Source organism: Ammospiza caudacuta, chromosome 4 (genome assembly GCF_027887145.1).
Source record: "Ammospiza caudacuta isolate bAmmCau1 chromosome 4, bAmmCau1.pri, whole genome shotgun sequence".
Classification (NCBI taxonomy): Eukaryota; Metazoa; Chordata; class Aves; order Passeriformes; family Passerellidae; genus Ammospiza; species Ammospiza caudacuta.
Window position 1 is genome coordinate 5,274,726 of NC_080596.1, and position 24,820 is coordinate 5,299,545.

Genomic DNA, 24,820 nt, shown 5'->3' on the forward strand with positions numbered 1-24,820 from the left:
CTACTTTTTCCCCATGTTTCAATTCTATAGTTGCTTAAAATATTTTAACTACTAAATTTGTTAATTTTTTTAGAGCTTTGAAATTCACTCAGCAAAATGATAATTTGAAACTAGTCAAGTCAAATACAAGGCTTTATTAAAAGTACTCAGAAATACCCAATAATACTAATAATTTTAAGTCACTATGGCAAGCTCAGGTCACATAACAGTGGCTCAGATGCTTGAGGAAAAAAAATGAACTGAGAGCTTCTTTCCATCCTTTAGTGGGAAAATAACTGCACTACTACAATCACTCATGATACTGGTCTGTACAGAAATGCCAGCACTGAAAGGATCTGTAATGGCATTCTACAAATATAATAGGACAGATCCCATTTCCCCATATGTACTTTATAGACAAACAGTGTTTCTAATTCTACATTCTAATGAGGATATCCTTTTACACATGTATATATTTGCTTCTTTAATTTTCCTCAACTCTAATCACAGAATCTGCTGAGTTGGAAGGGACTCAACAAGGATCATAGAGTCCAATTGCTAGAAATAAAATATTTGTATATAGTTACATTGTGCAATGATCAATTTAGAAAAGAGTAATGAAAAATCCATTTTTCTGCTGCATGAACAATTTTATGCTTTGATGACATACCTCACATTTAATTTTACACCCTACATCCAGAAAAACAATCTTTTAACAGTATTAAAGAGCACATCACAAGTCAGTATCAGCAATAAAATCGTGCTACTCTAGAAAATCTAGGCTGTCATTAACCAAAGTTTTACATATGTGTGGTCATTGTCAACTCTGCAAGCTGTAGACAGGACCCAGTGCATTAATATGTCAAAAAAAAACTCCTCTGAAATATTACTGACACTTCAGTTGCAGAAAATACTGCATGGCTTCAATGTTTCTCTCAGTTTCCACTTCTCATCACAATTACAAATCCAGTTACGACATCAATGTGAGCCCTTCCAAAGGGAATGGAAGAATAGTAAATCCCAATGGATATGAGAGTTCTGCAGTAAGGATGATGTAATTTATAAAAATAGACAACCTCTGACAGAAGCTGCAAGTTGAGTAAATAACGCTGCATGTCATTAATTTTGCATTAGCTTGCCAGTAGTAATTACTAAAAGGATGATGAACTAACAATTTTGCTTTACTTTGGGTGCTACACAAAATAAAATGATAGCATTGCTCATATATTAATAATAATACAAAACTTAACACATAACTTGAAACAGTAGCAATCCCTTACAACAGGGGTGAAGAAGAAAGGAAGCTGTGAGGCTAAAAAGGTGGTGTTTTGCCAGAACACAGGGATGGGAGTTACTTATTTTCATTATAACATTACCAGTGGATGCTCCCATGAAGAAACATCCAACTTCCATAAAAAACATGGTTACCATGAGCTGGCCAAATCATCTCAAGCATTTCACATTTCAGGTAAAACTATCCCACCATTTTTGTAGTGTCTCACTTCAAAATGCACCTAACATGTAAAACACAGTCACACTGTTCAGGAATTAATGCTACTGGATGTGTTCAATTATACAGACTATGTCTATCTATTTAGTATTTTGTTTTACTTCCCATTATGATGTGCACACCAAGCTCAATTGCAATCATGAGCAGACCATCGCCATCATGGAATAACAGAAGCAGTTGCTCTTGAAATTACACACTGGATTTTGTAGATGAAGAAAAGCGGCTTAACTTCCTGGTAAAAGGACACTTGCACTTGGCAGCATTCAGAACTAGCCCTTTTATTAATGCAACAATCAATACAGTGTATTTTACTTTCAACATGAACACTAGAAATGTTAAATGAACTATTTTATACTGTTTTGTTATTAATAGAGACAAGTTTGTATGGGCAAACAAGCATGCATTATCTATGCTAGCACATTTAAAACTGCAGAGCACGCTACTTCTCATGAGCAATACTCTGCAAATTTAAGTGTGTACCCAATTATGCTTTTCGGCTGACATTACTTAAATTAATTTGTGTCATAACCAGGAACAGAGTGAGTTCACTTCAACTTCTATTTAAAAATAAAGGCTATCTTCTTGCTTTCATTTTGCCTAAGCCACAGAGGAGAACCTTCTCAGTTTCCTTCCTCTTCATATTTTTCCTCTGTCTGGAGAAAATCAGCTACCAGCAAGTTCCAAAATCTAATCCATTTAAATAGGTCCAGGTACCATAACTCATACAAGCCTCTAAAGCCAAAACCTTTGAACATCCTGCACTACAAACATTTCTGATAACCAAGTCTATTTGTACCCACTTGTTTCTCTTAGCACTGTTTTCCTTTGTAAGTATACTTGCAACACTTCTAAGGTCAAAGATGCTTAAAAAATTATTTTGCCCTCCAACCTCTCCACATCCTTTGCACCTCTTCACAAAGTCAAGCTTTCATTGTGTCTATAACACTTTCTTGCCCACTGTCACATCAAACAGTTTTCTTAGACGTGGTTCTTTCTCCCTAAAAGCAAGCTTTTCTTACTGTTAATGTCAATACTCATGACCAAATCTGCTGTTTGTATTTTGTTTTAGTAAGTGATCTTGTATTAGAATGGAAGTTCTACATATTTCTAAAAATCATCAGAAGCATTAAAAGGTGCAGCTATTTACAGGCTTGAAAGATTGACAGTGTTCCTTTAAACAGATTTCTTGTAGACTGGGTATCTGGCAACCACTTCTACTGACTCAAACTAATTTAAAACAAGTGAAATTCCACAAGATAACTAAGTATGCTGTGACACTGGAATCAACTGACTACATAAAATACAATGCACTAACATGAATACAGTTTATCAAGCTACTACAAAGTCCACACTGTTGAAAAGCAAGCACATGTGAGGTATTTCATGATCACATGTGTGGTCCGTGGGAAGACATGCAGCAACATGTGTTTTACAACATAAGCAAACATGCACAGAAGCAATGCTATTTTGCTGGTTTTTAAGATTAAACCTCATCCCAAGTTGTACTGGACTTCTCCAACAAAGTGCAAAAAATTGAATCAACTTCTCGAAATTGTCATCTATGTTAACAATCAGAAAACACTGCTTGTCACCTTATAAACTTCCATATCACTTCAGTAGCCACACACTGAATAAAGGAAAACCAGGGTTTTGCATCTAATTCAGGCAGGAAATTTTTTTTTTTTTAAATCTTTCCTAAATGTAGCAATATGAAATACAACAGTTTTATAATATCATTTTGCAGACAACAGAAAGGTAAAGGCAAATTAGTTTCATAAAACAATCTGAACATAAATTTTCAATTCAGGTATTTTAGATTCTTGGCAGACAATGGGAATCCAAACCTTTTCAGAAAAAAAGGCTACTTTGCCAATGCTTTACACTATTAGTTTTAAACGAAGATAGGAGCAGGAAGAAAGTTTTCTACAATTTGCTGCTAAATGAGTAGGCTCTTATCCTTTTCTAAAAATAGCGCACACACACACACACAGAAGAAAAGCTTGAAAAACCTCTCATGCTTATTTTTTCAGGGCGTCATGGCTGCAGATCAGATTTGACTCAGCAACATTAGACATGGTAAAATTTCCAGCCCTCCTCTCATTCACATTTTCAGTCAACTCCTTCAAATAAAATCCAGAAGGAATACTTGTCTGCCCTAAACACATCTGACAGTGCTCCACAGCAGTGTGTGAGGATGAAATTGTTACATGCCTGTAACTGGGGTGGAAGCCGGGGTTATCGATGGCTCTGTGCCCACCACTCTTTTCTTTCCAACACCGGATAAAGGGATTGTCACCCCCCGTGAATCTCAAGCTGAATGGGGTAAAGAAGGCTACTAAAGGCAGAGAGCCCTTTTGCAGTGATTTCAGCAGCTGGCTGACAATGCACTAGCAGCAAATTTCATAAGCCTGTTAACTAATTCAAATCTAGAGAGATGCACACAGAGTAAAACACCTCACACCATCTCTCTGTCCGGGGCTATCCGCGGGTGCTTCAGTATTATTCTTACAGGCCTACCTGCATCTCTTTAAATACACCCCAGTAAGATTTGATACTTTGCCTTTAGCAAAGTAAAGACTACAGTAAAGACTAGTAAAAGCCCACATCTCAGTTTACATACCAAGTCTAGAGAGATACACACTATCACAAACCAGGGAGTTGCAAATCACTGCTTGTAATCTCTATGTCACTAAAGAACAGCACCTTATTTTGGACAAAGTGATTTTTCCTTTATGAGCTTGTGTCAATTTATGCCAAACATTCCATACATTACATACAGAATAGCCAGCTCAGCAACACTCAGACCGGACATGACTTACTCTTCACAGATGCATTGAAGCCACCACAAAGTTTACTGGCAGTAAGATATTACAAGAAAGTCTTTATTAAAATCATTCCACAGGTCACTATTCACTTTCAAGTATATTTAAAAAACCCAAAATAACAAACAACAGTCTAAAGCAGAAGTAAAGCCATGTAGGTTCTCAGGAGAATGGGTTCACACTTGTTTCAGTCAAATCACTCTAAACAAAGGCTTTGCACTGAAAATATGATGTAGCCTTAAGTATACGTACACACAGAATGAAAATCTACATTCGGGAGTTAAAATCCTATTTCTGCTATTAAGTAAGGAGGCATTAACACTAATCTAGTTAAAGATGTTTCTGACACGTGAGAAGCACAAGCAAACATTTTCTAGATTCATTTGAGAACAGGTCAAACTTATCAGCTTTAATTTTTCCTTTGCAGAAAGGAACTGATCAACTTTACCAAACTATAAAGGTGGTTAAAAAAGGATGTAATTTTATCTGTGTGGTAAAAAACATTCATTTTATTCCCATTTGCAATGAAGTTTCTAATTTCCTTACCCTAGAAACCACCAACACTTGTTCTAAAAGTAATATGCCTGAGTACCGATACTCAACATTAGATTTCATGTCAAATAATCTTTCAAACATTAGGGTAAGTTATAAAATACTACAGGGTCTTTCAAATTCCTACCATAATTTGAGAAGTACATTATCACCCTTAAACATAGTGTTTTAGTAACCATAGGTTACTCAGAATCATGCCACTGAAAAACTGGGGAGCACTGATCTGAAGGTAAGGAACTGGGTTCCTAAAAGAAATGTACTATACATTTTGAAGGAAGAGAACAATTCAGCCTAGAAATCACTTGTCTATGATACTGGAAATATACTGAAATTTGAACTAAATTTGAACTAAAGTGTTTTAGATAAATGAATTTAACAATGTGTCACAGAAGGAACTTTTAAAATAAACACATTTCCTGATCAAAAAATAGCAGGAAAATTGACAAAAGCAATGTTTGAAGAAAGGGAGAATTTTTAAAAAAAAAATTAAGTAGTTTCAATTTGTTTTCAGCTCTATCACAAGAGATTTCTTAAGCATAAAAGTGGGGACATTTCACAATTTAATAATACACATTCTTATCAAACATTGTATCTGATGGATGCTCAGAATTTATTTTGGCATTGACAGGCACAACTGCAAATGCCCCTTAAGTTTAAAAGACACCACTCAGATCTTCAGCTCACTTTGAGAGCATTTGAGGATATCTAATATCAGGAAAAACATACATATTTTGTTTGGTTTGGTACCATTCCAAGATACTTGACTTATTTGGGCACCTTCTTCTCCTTAGTTTGGCAGACCTGTGTTTCAGATAATGGCCATTCAGACATACTTTGCCTAGAAAATCCAGCCTCTTTATACTGAGCCAGTAGAAACCATCAGAATGGAAGACCAGCAAGAAACACCATGGCAAAGCCTTTTTAGTTTCTTTACTGCTCATCCTGTCACACTCCATTTCCCCATTTTACTGACATACAGGTACTAAGCAGTGACAGGGGGCCAATTTTTTAAGTCAAAATCAAAGATTAAGTCCTCTGAGCTATGAAGGAGATACTTGAGTAAAGCACCTGCCAAACACTAAATATTTGATATACACCCTTTGTTTATAGTTCTAATTTCCTAAACATCACAGGAGGCCAAAGCAAGGAAGGTCAATCCAGCTGTGTAAGAGACATGGTGCTGTCAGTAAATTTCCCCATTACACAGGTATTTTACATCACAATGAGATTGCTGAAGTATCAAAGCAAAGGCTACAAGGCAATTTTAATCATAATGTCGCGTCAGTATTATGGCACCACACCGCAAACCCACGAGTAAATTGTTAGTGGACCATACACAGTAAGTTACAATACCTGAGGTTTAGTGCATTCCTGTGAGCCAAAATGAAATGAATGCCATATAGGAGGAAAGGAAAAGATGAACATTATCAGACATGCCATAGTACATTCCACCACTATGAAGATAATGTTAAAATCATGTTAATGAGGGTCCACCATCCCATATAAGTTGGCTCTACTGCAGAAAGCCGTGCTGCAACTGAGAGCACTGCATTTAACTTTTAATTCTTGACAAGCACACCATGCATCTGCATTTCATGTCTGCTTTTATGCTACAGAAAACTTTCTTCAGATAATACTGTTTGAACCTTCTGAAGAAAAGCATTCAGAGCCTACTGCAAATAAAACATAATTATGTATCAACAACCAATACAATAATTCTACATGCTAACTCTGTGGATTTAGGGTAAAACAGACTATAGGAAAATTACACATTGTGAAGATTTTGAGGATAATATGAAAGCAGCTTTGTTATTTTGAGTCTTCTATATGTAACACCTAAACTAGTACACATGCACATGGAAGAGCAAACTTGAAAAAAATTATATTATATTAATAATATTTTTATTAATATATTTTAATCAAAATATTTTTCTTTCATATTTTTAATCAAAAATTTAAAAATTAAAAACTAAAATGACACCCTGACAGATACTGACCAAAGAATGGATGGGTAACAATTCCACAAGATATGTGCTATAATATGTCTTAAATTCCTATGTATTTCCAAAAAAATCCTGCTTTTTTCAATTTTTCAAGAAAATAAGACCAATAAAATGAGGTCAAAGGACATAAAATAGAAAGGGCTAAAACACAATGCAGCCTGCAACACACGGTTAAAGCAATAGAAGTAACATTGCTAGCGGAAGTGAATGAGGGAATAATGTCTACAAGATCACCAAATACTGTAAAAATAGGAGGAAACGGACCAGCATGAAAAGCCACTAAAATGTAGTTAATACATTGTAAAATTCATTTGAGCTTATTTGACTCTTATTTGCCTTGATAAAAATAATAAAGCCAGACATAAGTATTATATTACACTTGGAAAAGCAACATTTTACTGTAATTATTGTAAATTTTACAGTTTATTTGGCAATCTCTTCCACCTTAATATGAAATCTCGCTTGCAATGGATTTCCCAGCACATAAACAAAACCATTATGAACTTGCACAACAGAATAGCACAGGATGGACTTTTGCTTTTTAGTACCAGTTAAGCTTACAAAAACTCATCAGGCACACCTGAAGTGAAATTTATACAACAGGCAAGGACCTAAAAATGCAAATGGCACTGTGTAATCTAAATATTGCCCTTCTAGAGTTAGGTACAAATCACACTACCACTGTTTGCTAAGCACAACACACACATCTAAATAATATGAACAAAAGTAATTATTTCTGTAATTCCTACAAAGTACAATACCACGTTTTTCCCCCTCCAAATACAGGCCAGTAAAATGATTTATTTTCAAACCAAGTCAACTGGCACAAATCACCTTAAATCTAGAGGCAGTTAAAACTGCACTGAAAATTAAACCATTAAAAGCTGTTGTATAAACAAAACCAAATTGTTGGCATAAAATGTAATTATTCAAGTCATGAGGAAAAGCCTGTATAATTAACAGATGTAATCAAACATCTACACACTTATAGACACACATTGAATATACAGTGAACTGGCAAACAAGTCAAGGAATAAAGGGTAAGGAAAGAAAAACTGAAAAAGCTAACAACTGCATTGTACCAAAGATGGCATTTTAAAATCACTAAAGCTCTTACCCTGCAAAATTATGTGTATATGGCTTACATTGTACAAAATTCAGCCCATGGAACTCAATGAGATTAAATATGCACAAAGTCATTTATGCCCATGCCTTTATGGTTCTACCAGATTTAGGGCTTAAACAAATAAATGAGAGCCAAAGACAAACAGCTTTTCCCGTATTTTGCTCACAGTTGTAATCAATACAAAGCAAACATATTAATCTAATAGAGCTTTTCTCAGTTTAAAAGCCATATAAATTATTTCATGGAAAAAGTTTTAATTATTAGTTTATTTTCATCTCAAGAGAAAGTCTGGAAACATATGTAGATTCCCTCCCTCATCACCAAAAGCAATCAAGTAAAATGACCAAATTATTTCCTCCATGATGGGCCAACTACATAGCTCACTAAAATCCAAGTATAAAGGGCAAATACCATCAGAAGTTCATTTCAATTTTACATTTCAGTTCTCGATTCCAAAAAGAAATGACAGATTTAATCCAATTTGGTGTACTGCCATGCAGCACAGTCCTTTTCAGGCAACACCTGTTATCACATATGTGAATGAGTGCTTCACTAACTGACCTTTTAACATAGTACACTGAACTAATTCTACTGTAACTTAGTAGAAAAGGAAATGAGAGCAGAATTTCCTTAACAATTTCCCATAATGATTGGAACATTAGAAAATAATACACGACATGCACACTCATAAGAAACGTACTTTCAACTCTGAACTGAGATGCAAGCTGCACACACGTTCATGCACTGATGGAGCCACATTCACAGTTATTTTGAAGGGAAACCTCCTCACAGAAGCACACTTGAAAGATACCAGCAATTTTAGTCATTTTGACTGTGTTATTTTCAGTAGTTTTCCTATCTATGACTTGTTGTGAACCATAAATACAGAGAGCTTACCGTATGGTAGCCTCTAGGTAGAGGTGGCTTCCCCACAGGATAAGGGTCAACGGTATCAATAATGGTTTGTCGCTCCCCTTTCTGGTTGATTTTCCTAAACCTCCTTCGAGATTGCCTGTGAGATGCTTGGCGCTGGAAATATTCCTCATTTTCTTCCATGTAATCAACCTACAAGAGATGCAAGAGAGTGTGTCTTTTCCCACATGAGAGAAAAATGTTTCTCTCTTTGTTTGAAACAGAAGAAATCCTATTTTCAAAAAGCAGCAGCCAGCTTTGAGTTTGCTGCATTTTCAGCACTAAGTGTGAAATCGCTGCTAAAAAAGAAATAGAACAACATTAGTATGGAAAGGATGACAGAATATGATCACTTTTCAAAAATGACAGAAGAAAAATCATCAATACATTACAGAAAGAAAACTGGTACAAGAGAACACTTGCCTGTTTCCCTATTGACATCTATTCAGCATCTTCCCTAACTGATCCATGGCAAAAGCTTCACTCTTCAGGCAGGACTGGTTTTCTTATTTCAAATATTTTGAAGGCACAAAAGGATTTCTAATAGACTGGATTTGTGCATTAAAAAAAACACTTCAAAACAACAACAGGGAGAATAAAAAATACCTATTAGGTATATCCTAGTATAAAATTAGTCTGCTCAGTTTCACTGTCTACAGAGTTTGAAGACTACTTGAAGACTACCAAACAGTATGCTGACATGAAAATATCTGAACTAATAATTCTGGTTTTCCCAGAAGAGAATGATCTTTTTGCCGTAATTTGGCTGAAAATCAACATCTCTTCTGTGTTTACCCTACTAATAGAAACCTTACTCGAGTTATTTGAGAGACTAACAAGGAAAAGAAAAAAATCACAGCTTCCAGCATTGACTATATAGGGGGATTCAGTAATTCCTGCTACTCAATGCCATCCCTCAGGATGAGAGATGAGGCACCCTGCAAGGTTCCTGCACATTTTTCAACAAGGAAATGTTAGACAAAATACTCCTATGAATCTGCAGCTTATCCATGTCAGAAGTGTCACACATCAGTCAGCCCAAGTGACAAAGCACAGCCTTCAGTGCAGTAACTCAAATGGATGAGCACAGCCCCTGGTTCACCAGAAGAGCAGGCAGTGCCTATCCCCTCTGCAGGCAGGATCTGTTTCACGTCTGACACCTTCACACTCACACCCTGCTACACCTCTTGTGTGCCCAAACAACTCTGGGATAGGATTCTTTCTATTCAAAGTACAATTATTCCTTTGAGAGCCTGAGTGAAGCATTCAATTTCATCTTTCCAGAAGTGTGGCAGTTCCATTTTTTGGCAAACACTTGCCTCTGACCTAACATTATCCATCAGTCAAAAAAATTTTCTGTTGTTTAGTCATCTCCTTTCCCAATACCTATCTTTATACCACTCCTCTTTATAACTTAAAAAGAGAATGTATGTGAAACAGGCAGACATTGACACAGCTAGAACCAGTGAAATTGTATACTTCTAGAAAACAGAACTGGGACAACAAACTGTTTCCTAAATGGTCTGATGCAAGCTACACAAACTGGAAATAAACAATCCTAAAGTAATACCACATTTTCCTGAGCTTCCACAAGTTTTACAGAAAGTGCTGCTTTTTAGGAAAAAAAATGGTTAATGTCACAGTCTATATTTAAGCTACCTATATGGCTTAGATAATTGTCATGCCTCTGTGATGAACTGATCTGTATCTCTGTGACAGAGAGAAAAAAAAACTAGCCTATCAATTCTGCATTTGTTCAGATGTTGTGCCCTGAGATGTCAAATAAAACTTTTAAGCCTGTGAACCCTCAGAGACAATGTTCTGCCACTGGACTACAGCAGATGCTGCTAACAAAATACCCTCACTTGCACCCAGAAAGGTTGACAAAATTTAAAAACATTCAAATTTATTCTTAAAAACCTGAGACAGTTGAGATTAAATGTAATTCAAACATTAATTACTTAAACTAACCTGAAATTAATACTTTAAAGCATCTAGGTTTACCAATAATAATAATAACAAAAAAAAAATATTCTGCCACCAAAAGAAAACTTTAGTTTTACAAGAAATTTGAAAAAGTAAATGTAAGAACGATATAAATTATAGATATGACATCTCATATTTATTAAAAGATCATGTAGAAACCAGAAAATCATGAGTCTTAGTGGAAGCTGAAGTGTTACCAAAGCTGGCCTGTAAAATTTGAAAGCAACTGACCGAAAATATTCTAATATTCTTACCACAATCATTTCAGAAGGCTCTAAAACAATGCATTCACATCCACGTCTGAAGCTGCCAGCAGAACGCTTGCCAAAACTGGAAAACAAAAATATTTCAGTTAGAAAAGAAATCAGAGCTATAACAGAATTCAAAAGCATATTTACATCTTAGCGAGATATTGTAAAGCAGAGGAAAAACATACATACCTGTGCACAATACAAGTTTCATGCATATTTGACAAGTAAGTGAGACCCAAGGACACTGAGAGCTGTCTATTTTGTATTTACATAGTTCCCTAAGAGTATTTGCTAAATAAGTCTATTAGCACCAAAACAAGTGTCAATCAAGAGCTGTGTACTGAAGAGGCACAGTTGATTCTGAGCTGCACTAGAGAGTTTGATCCAGTATCTTCTGGCATTACAGTATTAAGTTACCTAAGCTATCTGCATTTCTTTAACAAAAGATAACTGGCACACCAAAGAAAGAATTAAAAGGCTGACCAACTTCAGTTAGCTCTTTTCTACTTTAAATGAATTTAATAAAATAAGGAAGATGAGTGTATTCCCAAATTAAATAGATGAGGACAAAAGGCTGTTCTGGCCTTTCACAGACATTCTCATCATAGTAGAATAATTAAGCATAATATTTTGTTCCCTGTAAGAAAAAGCTGAAAGGTTTTTTGGTTTGGTTTTTGGAGTGCTCTGCCCATATTAGATGTATCTGTGCACCCACAGGGTTCACTGCAAAGAATCCTCAAAGTGCAGATGTAAAGGTGGAGAACAGAGGACCAGTACATGATTCAGAGAAATCCAGGACCTCTACACTTAGATTCTCAATCATACACCATCAGAGTGGAAGAAAGGCATCCAGCTAAAGTTTTATGTCGGGGGTGTGTGATTCTTCCTCTGGGTACAAATGCCAGGTCTTTCCCATTGCAGACTGGAGGGCAGGACAGACACTAAAATGCCTGCAACTTCAGGACCTCTCCAAGTTTGCTGTAACCAATCCACTCTAAAATAGCTGAAAGCCAATATAAGTATTTGACCTTTCCCTTTCTTCCACTTGGCGCTGTGCAACAGACTTGGGAACCCTTCCTGTCTGAAGCCCCCAGGGCAACACCTTGAGAAACAAACAGAACTCAACAAAACTGCAACATCTGAATTTTAACCAATGCTGGCATGTGGCAACACACTGAAGCTACAGAGTTTGTGAAGGACAACTGTTTTAAGCTTTATTTCCTAACTCACAACCTGCAGTTCACACATCATTCAGAGCAGTCTATCTAGGCAGTTCATATCTATGCTCCTGTCCCGCCTGGCGGTCCGTAGAAATGAACAATTTAACTGCTACCCCAAAGGCTAATCTCTTGACAACAGCACATTTATAGGCTCAAAAAGAAGGCAGTCACATATTGAAAAGAAATGCCAGCTGTGCTTATTCATCAAAATAATAATCGCATTTAATGGTACATGGGACTTATACAATAGAAAAAATTTTCCAGAATACTAGGCCTCTTGAAAAGAAATATTCAATAAAGAGGTCTCTGAACAAAATGCTTATTTTCCTGGAGGCAAACACATGCTTCATCCTACAGTCCAGCGACAAAACACAGAGTTCTTTACTCTATGATACCATCTTGAATTTTATGCAATTTCAACTATTCTTAAAGACAGCAGAAAATTAAGCCAGTATACTGATTTGTTACACTATTACACAAGTGTCAAAACTTATTTTCTCAGCCAACAGTCTGATTCGTACCACAGCTTTTCCTTACAAACAGAAAGGAGAAGTAAAGAAAGGAGAAAGTAAATCAACTCAATGATTGAAAAACGAAAATGCAAAAAATGGTGATTAATAAGTCAACTTATTTGATACTCTAGTTGGAAGCACAGAGAAATATTCTCTTCCCACTTAGAAAACACATATTGCTGTATTTTTGCCAACTCATTTTTGTAGCCTTGGACCAGGACACCTCGGAGAAAGCACTCATTTCAACAAAAAATGCGTGTACACTTTTCAACTCCACCTTCCTTCCTCCTCTATTGCTGTCTGTAAGTATCAGCTTGAACTTCTGTCTGTTGCTAATTGCTGCTGACATGCCAAAGTTTCAAGCTTTGGCAAACAGAGTGAAAATGAAAAGCTGTGTTTTGGATGTGCTTTTCTATTCTTGAATAACTTGTTTAGATTTTACCTTTGAGCACCAGAAGTAGTCAACATATTAAGACAGAAGGCATGAATTCAGTTACTATAAAGAAAATTCTCAATTTCTGCCCCCAAATAACACGTTGGCTTTCACAGCAAATAACTCCTGGACTATTCAGACTCCTATGACAGCACGCAATTTATCAGAGCAGACAGTGCATCACATGTATATATTATCTTTGACCAAAGATCACAAGGCTCTTCAGGCTGTAAACAAGCTCTCTAAACTTTGTGAAGTGCTGTAAGAAAGAAGACAAATCATGGCACAAGAAAATCAAATGACCTTTCAAGCGCCGCAGTTCTCAGATGGCCACACCAGCTAAACCTCCTGACTTCCAATCTCTGGTGAAAATTCACCACCAGTGAGGAATTCACGTAATCAGTGAAAATGAGGGAACTCTCTTGACACTATCCACTACATCTGGGCACTTCAGAATTGTCCATCTCTGACTGTGGTAGAACACCCATCACAACAGTGCATACCCTCTCCTGGAGAACCACACTTGAAAACAGGTTTATTGTTCACCTGCAGCTCTGAGAAACAACTGGCATCTTAGGGTACTCCTAATCCTGCTGTTTCAATTCATTAGACTGACATCAAAGCCAGTAAGTTGTATCTGAATTAATTTACCAGAGTTTCCCACAGGAGCAAAAATGAAAGACCAACAAAAAAGTACTTCAGTGAGAGTCTTCTCCAAAACACCTAGCTGCAGCAACCAGCCACTCAGTAGAGGAGGCCATCAAACAAACTCTATTTAATTGAAAACATGTTATTTGAAACATTAGCATGCAATAAGAAGCAGCAAATATCCAATACATGATACAGTCTGTTTACTGAGCTGATAAAAAAGTCCAAAATGTAAAATCTTGTATAAAATTCTTTATTATAACAATGTGAGGCACTGGAACAGTTGCCCAGAGAAGATGTGGATGTTCCATCCCTCGAATTGTTCAAGACCAGGCTGCATGGGGCTCTCGAACAACCTGGTCCAGTGAAAGGTATCTCTGCCCATGGCAGGGGATTTAGAATTATCTGATCTTTCAGGTCCTTTCCAACCCAAGCCACTCTGAAACACCAGCAGAACAACTTCATGTAAGGAACCACAAACAGGCATGTGAACTGGCTTGTGGGATGTTAGGTACCACACAGAAACAGTAGCAAGCAAAAAAAGCTTCAGTGGAAGAGCTGATTGTCTTCTTAATATCAGCTCTACTCTAGTAACTTTGACTAAACAATATTCTTTACAAAATTCTGATGCCAGACTTTCCACAGAAAGTGAGTTTCACTACCCAGATTTCTCACAAAATAGTCATCAAAAGTAGTGGCTAGCTAAAGTACAATGCAGAGAGCCTTTATTAGCAGGTTTCAATAGGTCAGGGATTTGACAAATTTACTTCTTCCCTTACCATAGCATGAGATAAGCCTGTGCATACAGAGAGCATAAGCTTAAACCCCATTTTTGTTTTTAAAATGCAGTAGAGAATTTTACATTATATACACTTCACATGTGGTTGTATCATACCATTCCATTTAAATCAATGTCTTATCAAGCCTCATTAATTTTGACTCCTAAATATAGTTTGTTTGCAACTATTAAGGCAATGGGACATCTGAAAGAATCACAGGTTTGCAACTATTTTCTCTAAATCAGTGATGAGCATAAGCGAATTTCACCAAAGGAAGATGAGGCAGTTTAAAGGTATCTTTGCAATTGTAGCTGTCAATATGGGATGCAGAAGTTATAACAGTAATTTAGAAAGCCAGAAGGGCTGCCTGGTCAGGATATTGCTGCCTCACCTAAATTCCCCAGAGAACCTTGTTTTGCAGCAGCTTTTCTAACACTTTTCTTCCCTACTACCAACACAAGCTCTGACTTGACATTCCCCAAGTATTAAGCTTCACAGATGCTATCCTCAGTACCTGTCCTAGAGATAATTTCACTTTTGGAGTCCTTTTCTATCACAGTACTTGTATTCACATAGGGACATTGAATGCATGATGTGAATATAAACCTACTTTAATTAAAAAAAAAAAAAAAAAAAAAAAACCAAAAAACACTACCCCCCCCCAAAAAAAAGAACAAAACAAACAAAAAGCCCTAACCCAAACAACTATGTAAAGATATATAAAAATATTATTTACAGGAATCCACTTTATAGTGGACAGCCAGGTATTTTCCCCAAGCAATTTCTCCTTAACTACACTATTCCTTTAAAGAATTGACAAAAGTCTAATTTCCCACTTGACTATTCAAAAACATTATTTCCCAATAAAGTCACTAGTATTAAAAAACCCTGTTTTTTCTCACTATGTATTAAAAGCAAGTATTTTAACCCATGTCAGTAGTTTACAATTTCATTTGCATTTTAATGCATTCTTAAATTGAATTTACACTGATCAGAGATGACAGTTCCCCTATCCATAAGTGTATCTTACTACACACGTTTCTCAGCTTACAACTTGTTATACTGAAAACATACATAGCTGGCTAAAGAACAGAGGTTTCAGTTTTCAGGTCTCATGCTTGTTAACAGAAGACAAGTTTTAAATGAAAATTAAGGGGTTTGATGTTTCCCAAGTTTATATTCTCATTTTTCATTAGAAAAACTCTTCACTATTATGAAACTACAGTAGTTTAAATGTGCCTATGGCTAGCAAAAAACAACACAATAATTTAGGACCACTGTCTGCATTTATTCCCCTTCAAATTGAATAGATTTGCTAATAAAACAAAACAACAAAGTACTTCAATTAAATGAAACATCTAAAGCCACAAGCAACACATGCATTTTTATAAGCACTTACACACAGAGACAGCCAAAAACTTGCAGGTATTGAGGTGACTTGTTCTATTCTTTCTCTAATCATCATGACATTGGAGGACAAGGCAGTTTTCTGCAGACATGACCCATCCCTTTCCCCAGGTCCCCAGACATCCCCACACACCCTCACACAGATGCTCTTTTCAAAGCTCACAGGAGAGGCAGCAGCTACTGAAGAGGGAATGTTTCTCTATCAGCATTCAGCCCTGTCCCCTCACCCTGGGCCTCCACATTCCTGTTTTCACGTCAACCCAGCTCCCAAATGGAAAGTTATTTCTCAGCACTGGAATGTAAATGCATTCATCAAAAGTGATGCAGAATGTGAAGGAAACCTCACAGCACCAAGAAAAGGGTTTTCAGTGTTAAGCCCTGGTTTTTTTCCCTCTTAAAAATCAGAGATCACGCACATAGAAAATTCAATTTCACTAATGACAATTTTGCAAAAAGGACAGACAAAAATTTAGGGTTTCCTCTACAATGTAATCTTAACTTTTATTTATTTTTATATTCCCTATATACATTAGCTTAAGGTTTTAGTAAAACTATTTCTAAGCCTTACAAAGATAGCTCCACAAAGTATGGTCATCTCTGCGGTGCACATTCTTCTGCAAATAATATTAATACTGTTATAACTTTATGTATATGTAATTGCAATACTTTGAACAAAGCTGCTGGTTGAGAATCTATGTAATTGACATTTGCTCTGAATCAAAAAGAATTTTCTATTTAAACAAGCTGTACTGAAAGGAAAAATACAAGTAGCAAATTTTCTTGTTTCTCAATTTCTTAGAATCATATAAGGTATATGTAAGCAAGGAAATTAGTTCAATACAGATTTTGCTGCTTTTTTTATAAAAAAATTACAATATAAATAAAGTAGAAATGTAATGGATGATTATTGAAATATTTTATTCCAAAACTCCAGAAATCAAGATATTCAAAAATTTTCTTTGTTCTGAAGCTTTCAAATGGTAGGTACAATAGGTTTAATATCACTGATGTGCAGTATTTGCCAATGCAGAGCATCTAAATAAACATGGAGATTAAAGTAAACATTATCCTTCCCCACCTTCACTGCAGCCAATCTCTTTATCTGTGCAAGACTGTATATGAATAAATCCATAAGCACAAGGCTATGCATAGTTCAGTTCAGTTTCTCAAGCTTTTAACATATTCATGATAAAAATGGATCTTAAGTTACATAAACCCAATACTTTAAAGCACTTTTTGTGAAAATTACATTGCTTCAGTTGACACCTACATTTAGAAGAAGCACAGAAAACTACCAAAATGAAATACAGAGGTATTGCATGAAGCATATTTAGAATTTGAAGGTATGTAAGCCAAAGTGTCTTCATTTGCTCTTAGGTAGCCCTCACCATGAAAATGCTATTATTACCATCACCATTTACATTCAAGTGCTATCCACTTTATTCCCAATCTTCCTTCTATCATCTAATTCTCAATATCAGAGCAGAGAGGAGTCCCCATCCCACTGGATGGATCATGAGCTGCATGTCCCACCTGCACACTCCACTTCCTCACAGCAGTGAGCAGGTCATGGCAGGCACCTGCTTTCAATCACTGCATCAATTATTATCTGATGAAACAGAAACAAACATGAGCAGAATGGTTGCTCTCCAAAAAATCCTAAAATCAAATCTTGACCTAATAATCAACATTCAACTAGCAACAACACCAAAATGTTAGTTAGATTTAGTTGTAAAGCCAACCAGTCACACTGAATTCCTTGATGAAATATAGAGCAGTAGTAAGTAGACGTCTGGAAGGGAAACAAAATGGGGACTATTTTTTAGCTCTCATTTAGAGAGATAAGAAGGGATGCAGGAGGAGAAACTTGACTGAATCTCTTCCATTTAGAACTACAATATTTCATTTTGGTATGTGCAGATCAGAATGAAAAGCATCCGTCCCTCTACGTGGTTTATTCTAGCTAGGTTTCTTTATTTAAGCTAGGTTTAGCTGGGTTTCACATCAGTGTGCTCTGAAACCCAGACCTCCATCCAACTCATCCTTGCCAAGGCAAAAAGGAAAGTTACAATTAAGAAGCTCATGTACATGCACAAGCCATTCCCAGGGGAAGGCATAAGTGCTCTGATGAAAACTAAATTTGGCGTGGCCATTTTCTGACCCCTCAGAAAAAAGGCAGAGCCCGTCATGCATGCAGAGCCACTCTAACGTGAACAGCGCTCCACTGGGATGAGGCAAGGGAGGGAAGGCAGCAGGGCTTCCCCACGCTTAGAGCTGCACACTGCAAACTGTGAAACTGTGAAAGAAAGAGTTTGGCAGCTGAAAGACAGGGCATCTTTATACAGAACATCAAATTATCTGATAATATAGGCTGACTTCTTTGATTCTCGTTTGAATTAGTGCCTGTCTTTTAGGAAAAGCAAGTAAAGATGCAAGGGAAGCCCAAGCTGTTTTTGACTTGTAATAACTATTCTTTTTAATAAAAATGTAGTGGTCATCTGCATATCAAAATAATAAGTAGATCTAGATCGGGGGGCTTTTTTTCCTTCAACTTATTTAATTCCTACAACGTTATTCTATTTATAGCACTCTTTTTAGCAAAAGCAAGTTGCTGCTTTACAGAAATGCTTTTCATTTGAAAGGAAAATTGAGATGCTGGCAAGTTGAAGAGGCATTTGCAGAACTGTCACTACTTGCAAATCCTGGAGACATGAGCTCACTGCATACCATGGATAAGGATGATTAGGCTTATCCAATGTCATAGGATAGCTTAGGTGTTTACAGGCCCAGATACAACAGCTCATGTGTCAGGGAAGGGACTCACTTGCGATATCACAGCTAAGTACACGCCACTTAATAATACCTGGGAGGAGTGTTTCACAAGAGAAAAGGGCCTGGGACATCCCTGCAGCTCCCTGCTTGACCAGGGACCCAAACCCCCTGCTGCCTGTGGGGGAAGAGGGATCATGGTGCCAAGGATAATAACCCAGCAAACAGACAGAGAGAATGCTGGATGACTAACCAGGCCATATTAAAACTACAGAATAAGCACATTTGTAGGAAATTAACGCTTTAAATAATTCCTGCTAAAAATGTGTAGAAGCTAAACTCCAGCTGGAAACTTTAGTGAACCTATTCAGTGTTTTGAACACTTTTAGTTAGCATCCTTACAGATGACAGACTATAGTGCTTTATCTGTGTAATACTCATAGGGATTTAATTCTTATGCAAACGCAACCCAGATCAGAGGTTGCATTAATCTGCTAATTTATAGCTGACTACTGAAAACACTTCAAAAGAAGTTCCTGAAAACACACAGTGAATAATTTGAAATTAGCTAGATTCTAGAGGTTTGTTTCCATAGAAAGTCCTCTCAGTCACCCCTAAAACATGTGATTTATGATCTTCACACAGTTTTTCTTTTATAGCAGATGACTGTTTGGAAAAGTGAGGTTAATTTTAAAATTTCACCTGGTTACAAGAGTGAATATGGTAGCAAGTTTGACTAGTTTAGGTAGACAAATTAAGTAATTGTATAAAGTTTCACATTTGTTACTTTTCATAATGTAACATCAAAACTAAAAGAATAAGGTGAAAAATGGTTTAAAATCCCATATGAAAAATTACTTTTAAAAATAACAAATGTTTTGCGAATTTACTGTAGAAAGGGTAGACTCTCAGGGTCTTTATAGCAGCAGGTAATCCTGAATACTTTTCAGAGGAGAATACCACTTAGTGTTCCTTTACAGCCCTTTTACATATACCACACTAAAGAAACATTTTGGTGGCATTCTTCTGTTGAATTCAAGATATATGTTCACAGACTAAATATGCAATTATATAAACAAACAAAACTGGAACCTGCTAGTAGAGGCAACAACAAATTTAGTTTGTTGCAGCAGTTCAGCTTTGCAACCTATCTAGAACAGAAAGCTCAGAGGCAGGTACCTCATCAGCACACTTGGGAATAGATCCTTCTTTGGGAAAAATTACCCTTGTTTTAGTTTTAAATTAGAAGTTCTCATATTATTTTATCTCGGAAAAACATTCAAAGATGAAAGGTTTTTTTCCTAACCTACTTTTTATCTTATTCTTTCAAATAAATAAATAAATGAATAAATGGTTTGAATAAAGACAGCTTTGCTTATGCTTCATGTCAATGACGTCTGTGTTGCCATGGAGACTGCTGTGACATCACAAGATCTACATAATGGTCTCAAAGAATGAGAAGTTGTTGGAAAACATTACTTAAGAGGCAAGACCTTGTCTAAACACAGCTTGGCTTATTAACATTCATGAAATTCATTAAAACAGAGGAGTGTTTTTCCAATGTCACACAAAGACTTTAGATGCTAGTTTCTAAATGAAGACTTTTTATATTGAAAAATACATAATAAGCATTTTTACGTCCCCCTAGACTTTCATAGTAAAGGTATTATAAATTCTCATGTTTTTTTGAATTACTAAAATAACTTGACACATCCTCTAGGTTTTTAGAAGTAAAACAAGACCATGTATATTGACACTTTCCACACACACTTACACACTTAACTCATTCAATACAACTAATTCATTCACATGGAAAGCTAAACACTTTCCCTCAACAACAAGTTTCCATAAATTAGTGTACAGAGCAAATGTATTCAAGATACATATGTATATTTGTGAATGAATGAACAAAGTAAACCAGTGGAATAGTAGTGACAATTTTGTTTTAGTTATTTATATCATAATTTGAAAATAAATTATTCCTCACTTGAAATGTTATACCACATCTTGTATCCCTAGATTTGTTTTTCAGAAACATTTGGAAATTTTAGTATCAACTGCAAGAAAACTCTCAGACATTTTCAAATCTGCTACAATATGGAGCAACATTTTGTTAAAAAGACAATTTGTGGAAGAATTACAGTAGTGGAATCACGCTAAGAATCAAGACAATAATTCTAATTCCTTTCAGTTATTCTACAGTCCTCCAAATACACAAGTAAACATCATCATTACTTCAGCTTATTTAGATGGTTGTTCAGCAAAATTAAGTTTGTGAAAGTTTAGATCCTGGGAGGTTCACATGAGGCAAAGAAAAGGCAGTGTCCTCTGTCCCCTCTCTCTGCCTGGGTATAACTTCTCATTTTGGTATTCTTTATGCTATTTTTGCACACAGTTCCTTTTGTTTTAATTTTGAGGTAAGAAATGACCGGATTACTTCAGTTCATTACACTTCTTAAACTTGTCCAGAGATCCTGAGAGCACATAAAACAAACAGGGTCTTCTTTTGACCTCAGCAAGAATCCTATAATGCTGTTTTCCCAAGTAACTGAGGGGGGGTTTGATGTTGTGCAGGTCTGTACTACAACTCAAAACCTTAAGTACTATTAAATTGAATCAGAGGAAGAGATTACATAAGAGGACATAATATCCACTGTGAAAAGGCAACTATTTTCTTCAGACAGATACCTATAATTAACAATGCAAGCAGTAGCAGATACCCTGATGTAGTGGGTCTCACATTTAATTTTTAAATAACCATTTACTTTATTATACAGAGAATTTTCTCCTATGTAATTTCTCAAAAAGAATTCTGAATTCTTTTCCACATCCCCATTTGTATGCAAGCAATTTATTACCATTTCAGAAAACAGCTTTTTAATATTAAAAATTTCATATTTAAATATTTAATATTAAACCAAAATTTTAGAAAGAAAATTTTGAAGTGTGAGTACTGTTGAAATAAAATATATAATATATAATTATAATGTACAGAAAAGTATTAAAAGCAAAAACCAAGATGAACAATGTTTCCAAGATTGTTTAGATGTTGCTCCTAATGACTTCAAATTGTGACATGCTCCATTAGAGACCCTAATGCTGAGTTTAGGAAGGTGCTTCTAGCCAATGAGACACAAAATAAGCTAAAAAGAAGAGTCAGCAATGAAACCATACTGTTTCAAGGCCAGCTTTTACAGCAGCAGATTTTAGAAGCCAGGCAATCAACTAAACAGCACCAAAATTTTTGAACAAGAATAAAATGTCATCAGGAAAAAAACTGAGTGTTTCCAGTGGGATTAATGTTTTTTGCACTCAGATGGATGGGTGGGGGAAGAAAATAACAAAAAAAGTCCAAAAAAAACCCCACCATTATTCCAGCATATTTTTTTTCAAAAATTAGTCAAAATTTTAATCCAAATTTTCTAAGATTTCAAGAAATGGGATCTGAGACTTGGTATCAGTCAGAGTCATCAAATATTACATTGCCTCTATCAGCTACCTTAAACGATTCTCTTTTCCTCACCTGCCTTTCTGCTCAAAATTATGCCCCATGAATCTAAGTTCTTAAACTCTTCTGCTTATTTTTATTTTTTCCTTATGGTCCTTTTCAGTTACATTGAGCTGTTAAGATACATTCATGCTTACAAGATAAAATCTACTGCTTGTGTTATCTTAGATTTTGTTTTCCATTGGCATTGGCAATATCCCACTGAAAAATTTTCATTATACTTAATCTGCAAAGCAAATGCAAAAAATAACCTAAATTGGTTCACAGGCAAAACTCTCCAACAAGCAGTGGTCTGGATTTATAGTGCTGAGTACTTTGTTTCTATGCTCTGTATCACAAGTGCCATTTTTTCATTAGAGTAGATATACTTCATTTTTAAGTATTTTCATAGAGCTGCAGTTTCAATGGGGAAGATAAACAGCACTGAAGTGAATAAAGCAGAATGTAAGAAAAGCCTAACTACTTTACTTATTTAAATGCACTGACAGTGGCATTTAAAAGTGGCAGGAATTGTCATCTTGGCCCAGCTTACAATCACCATGCATGACACTATGAAACACCTAACCCAAGGATCTCTCAAATCTGCAAGCTCTGCACCACCAATTAATGGTGTCTCCCCTATGGAAAGCATAAGAAATTATTGTGAACATTCCACAAATGCCCCTGAGCACCAGCAGGTGATCCAGACCTTCTCAAACCCAATGTCAGGTCTTTTGTATAGAAAGAGAGAGAGAGAAGTCTGCAGCTCTAAGTTTATACAGCTAGAAACTGGTATAAGATTTGCATTTGTGAGAGCTCCAGAAGTTTGCTTTTCTCCTAGCATGGGCATTTCCATCCCTGAAAGCCTCCCTCTCCTGAAGAGGAATCAAAACAACTCAGGCTCACTGAAAACATATCCAGGCCATTTGACACTTTTGACTTCATTGTTATCTTGTCATTACAAACTTGGCAGAAAGCCTGGTAGCATCAGACACACAACGCTGAATTTCTATTTTTGTTTTCAAAAGATGCCAGTGTAATAGATTAAGTCCCTTAACATTTTATCAGCTCCACAAAAACAAAATTCCAGTAGCACTGAAATATGACAGGAACCACACCAGACACCAGCCAATCTCATAATTTAGGAACTGTCTCCTCTTCTATTTCCCAACACCTCAGATACTGTCATGATCAGTTTCAGACCTCAATAAACTCTTCAATTACTCAGCAGAACAGAAGATGGATGGGATAAAGGATAAATTAGCTGTAAAAATAATTTTAAGTATTCATAATTTAAGAAACCTGTACACCATTTTTCCAAACTCTAGGGACATTTCTGGGTGACATGTAGCCTGTGCTCTGAATCACAAATTTTGCTGAAATAGCAGGCGACATCACAATGCCCATCAATTTATGGCTCAGCTAATTCAGCTCAGCCAGAGCTGACTGTGTCTGAAGTGATGAAGTCAGACTCACTTGAAACCCTCCCCACATGCCCTGCCAGCCCTCAGGGAGCAGGGCTCAGCCACAGCCCCACGGCAGCTCCAGCTCCTCCAGAACCTCACAGGGAAGCCTGCAGTGACCCACACGAGCAAGTGCTGGATTTCGCTGGCAGCACTGACCATCATACCAACAGATGAGCAAATTCAAGGTAGACGGCCAGATCAGGCACTCCCAGTAAAATGCTACCTCTTGTAAGCAAGATTTTATTTTCTCTAGGAGTTGGAGTCTCAATAAGTAATCGGTCACACTGTGCTGTGATACACCCAATTTTCTGCTTGCAGGTAACAGTAAACATCTCCATCCAAAAGGACAAATGCAGTCTTTTGGGTAAATGCCGACAGTACAAAGCAATTAGTGTTTATTTCTCAATGTCTATTTAAAATTCATTGTGAGTAATTCATGATAGCCACACAGTCATAAATGGACTGACATCACTACTACTTCCAGCTTCCTCCTTCAGCTCATGAGCTCAATCTTTCCTAGATTAAACCCTAACATCACACTCCTGCATGCCTCAGTTTCAATTGATGGGACTGAAATGCTGAACCAAGGCATTCAAACCAGACAGAGGACAAGGCAGCAGGGGGGTTAGCCCACAACAATACCACACTCTCTGCCTTCCCACCAGCCCTCAGAGACAATCATGAGCACGGCTCCAGAACACCACCAGCTTGATACAGACACCAACACAACAAACAGGTCACAGGAAAATCCAGCAGCAGCAAAAACAGTGAAGTTTTCTACTCAAGATAGAGAGTTTCAAGGGCAAACTAAACCCAAAGCATGCACTTCCAAGTAACTTCTTAAACAGACTTTACAGATGTTCTCTGAAACTATAACCTGAGAAGTTATTTGTCTCTGGGAATGTCCAGTGTATGGTCTCGATGTTTCCATCACAATGCTGCAAATCTTTAGCCATAA

The 24,820-nt window shown here is 36.4% G+C and overlaps 1 protein-coding gene across 6 annotated transcripts in view; it reads right to left on the reverse strand.

Annotated features, from left to right (window-relative positions):
- RAPGEF2 (Rap guanine nucleotide exchange factor 2) overlaps nt 1-24,820 on the reverse strand; it is a 185,048-nt gene that overhangs the window by 79,134 nt on the left and 81,094 nt on the right. For 5 of the 6 annotated variants that reach the window (XM_058803151.1, XM_058803153.1, XM_058803154.1 and 2 more), the window contains exons 5-6: nt 11,145-11,220; nt 8,890-9,057 (exon numbers count right to left, since the gene is read on the reverse strand). In XM_058803151.1, the coding sequence (XP_058659134.1) occupies nt 8,890-9,057; nt 11,145-11,220 (244 nt within the window). Of the gene's footprint in view, nt 1-6,216; nt 6,235-8,889; nt 9,058-11,144; nt 11,221-24,820 lie in introns of all 6 variants that reach the window. The other variant, XM_058803152.1, reaches the window with a different exon arrangement.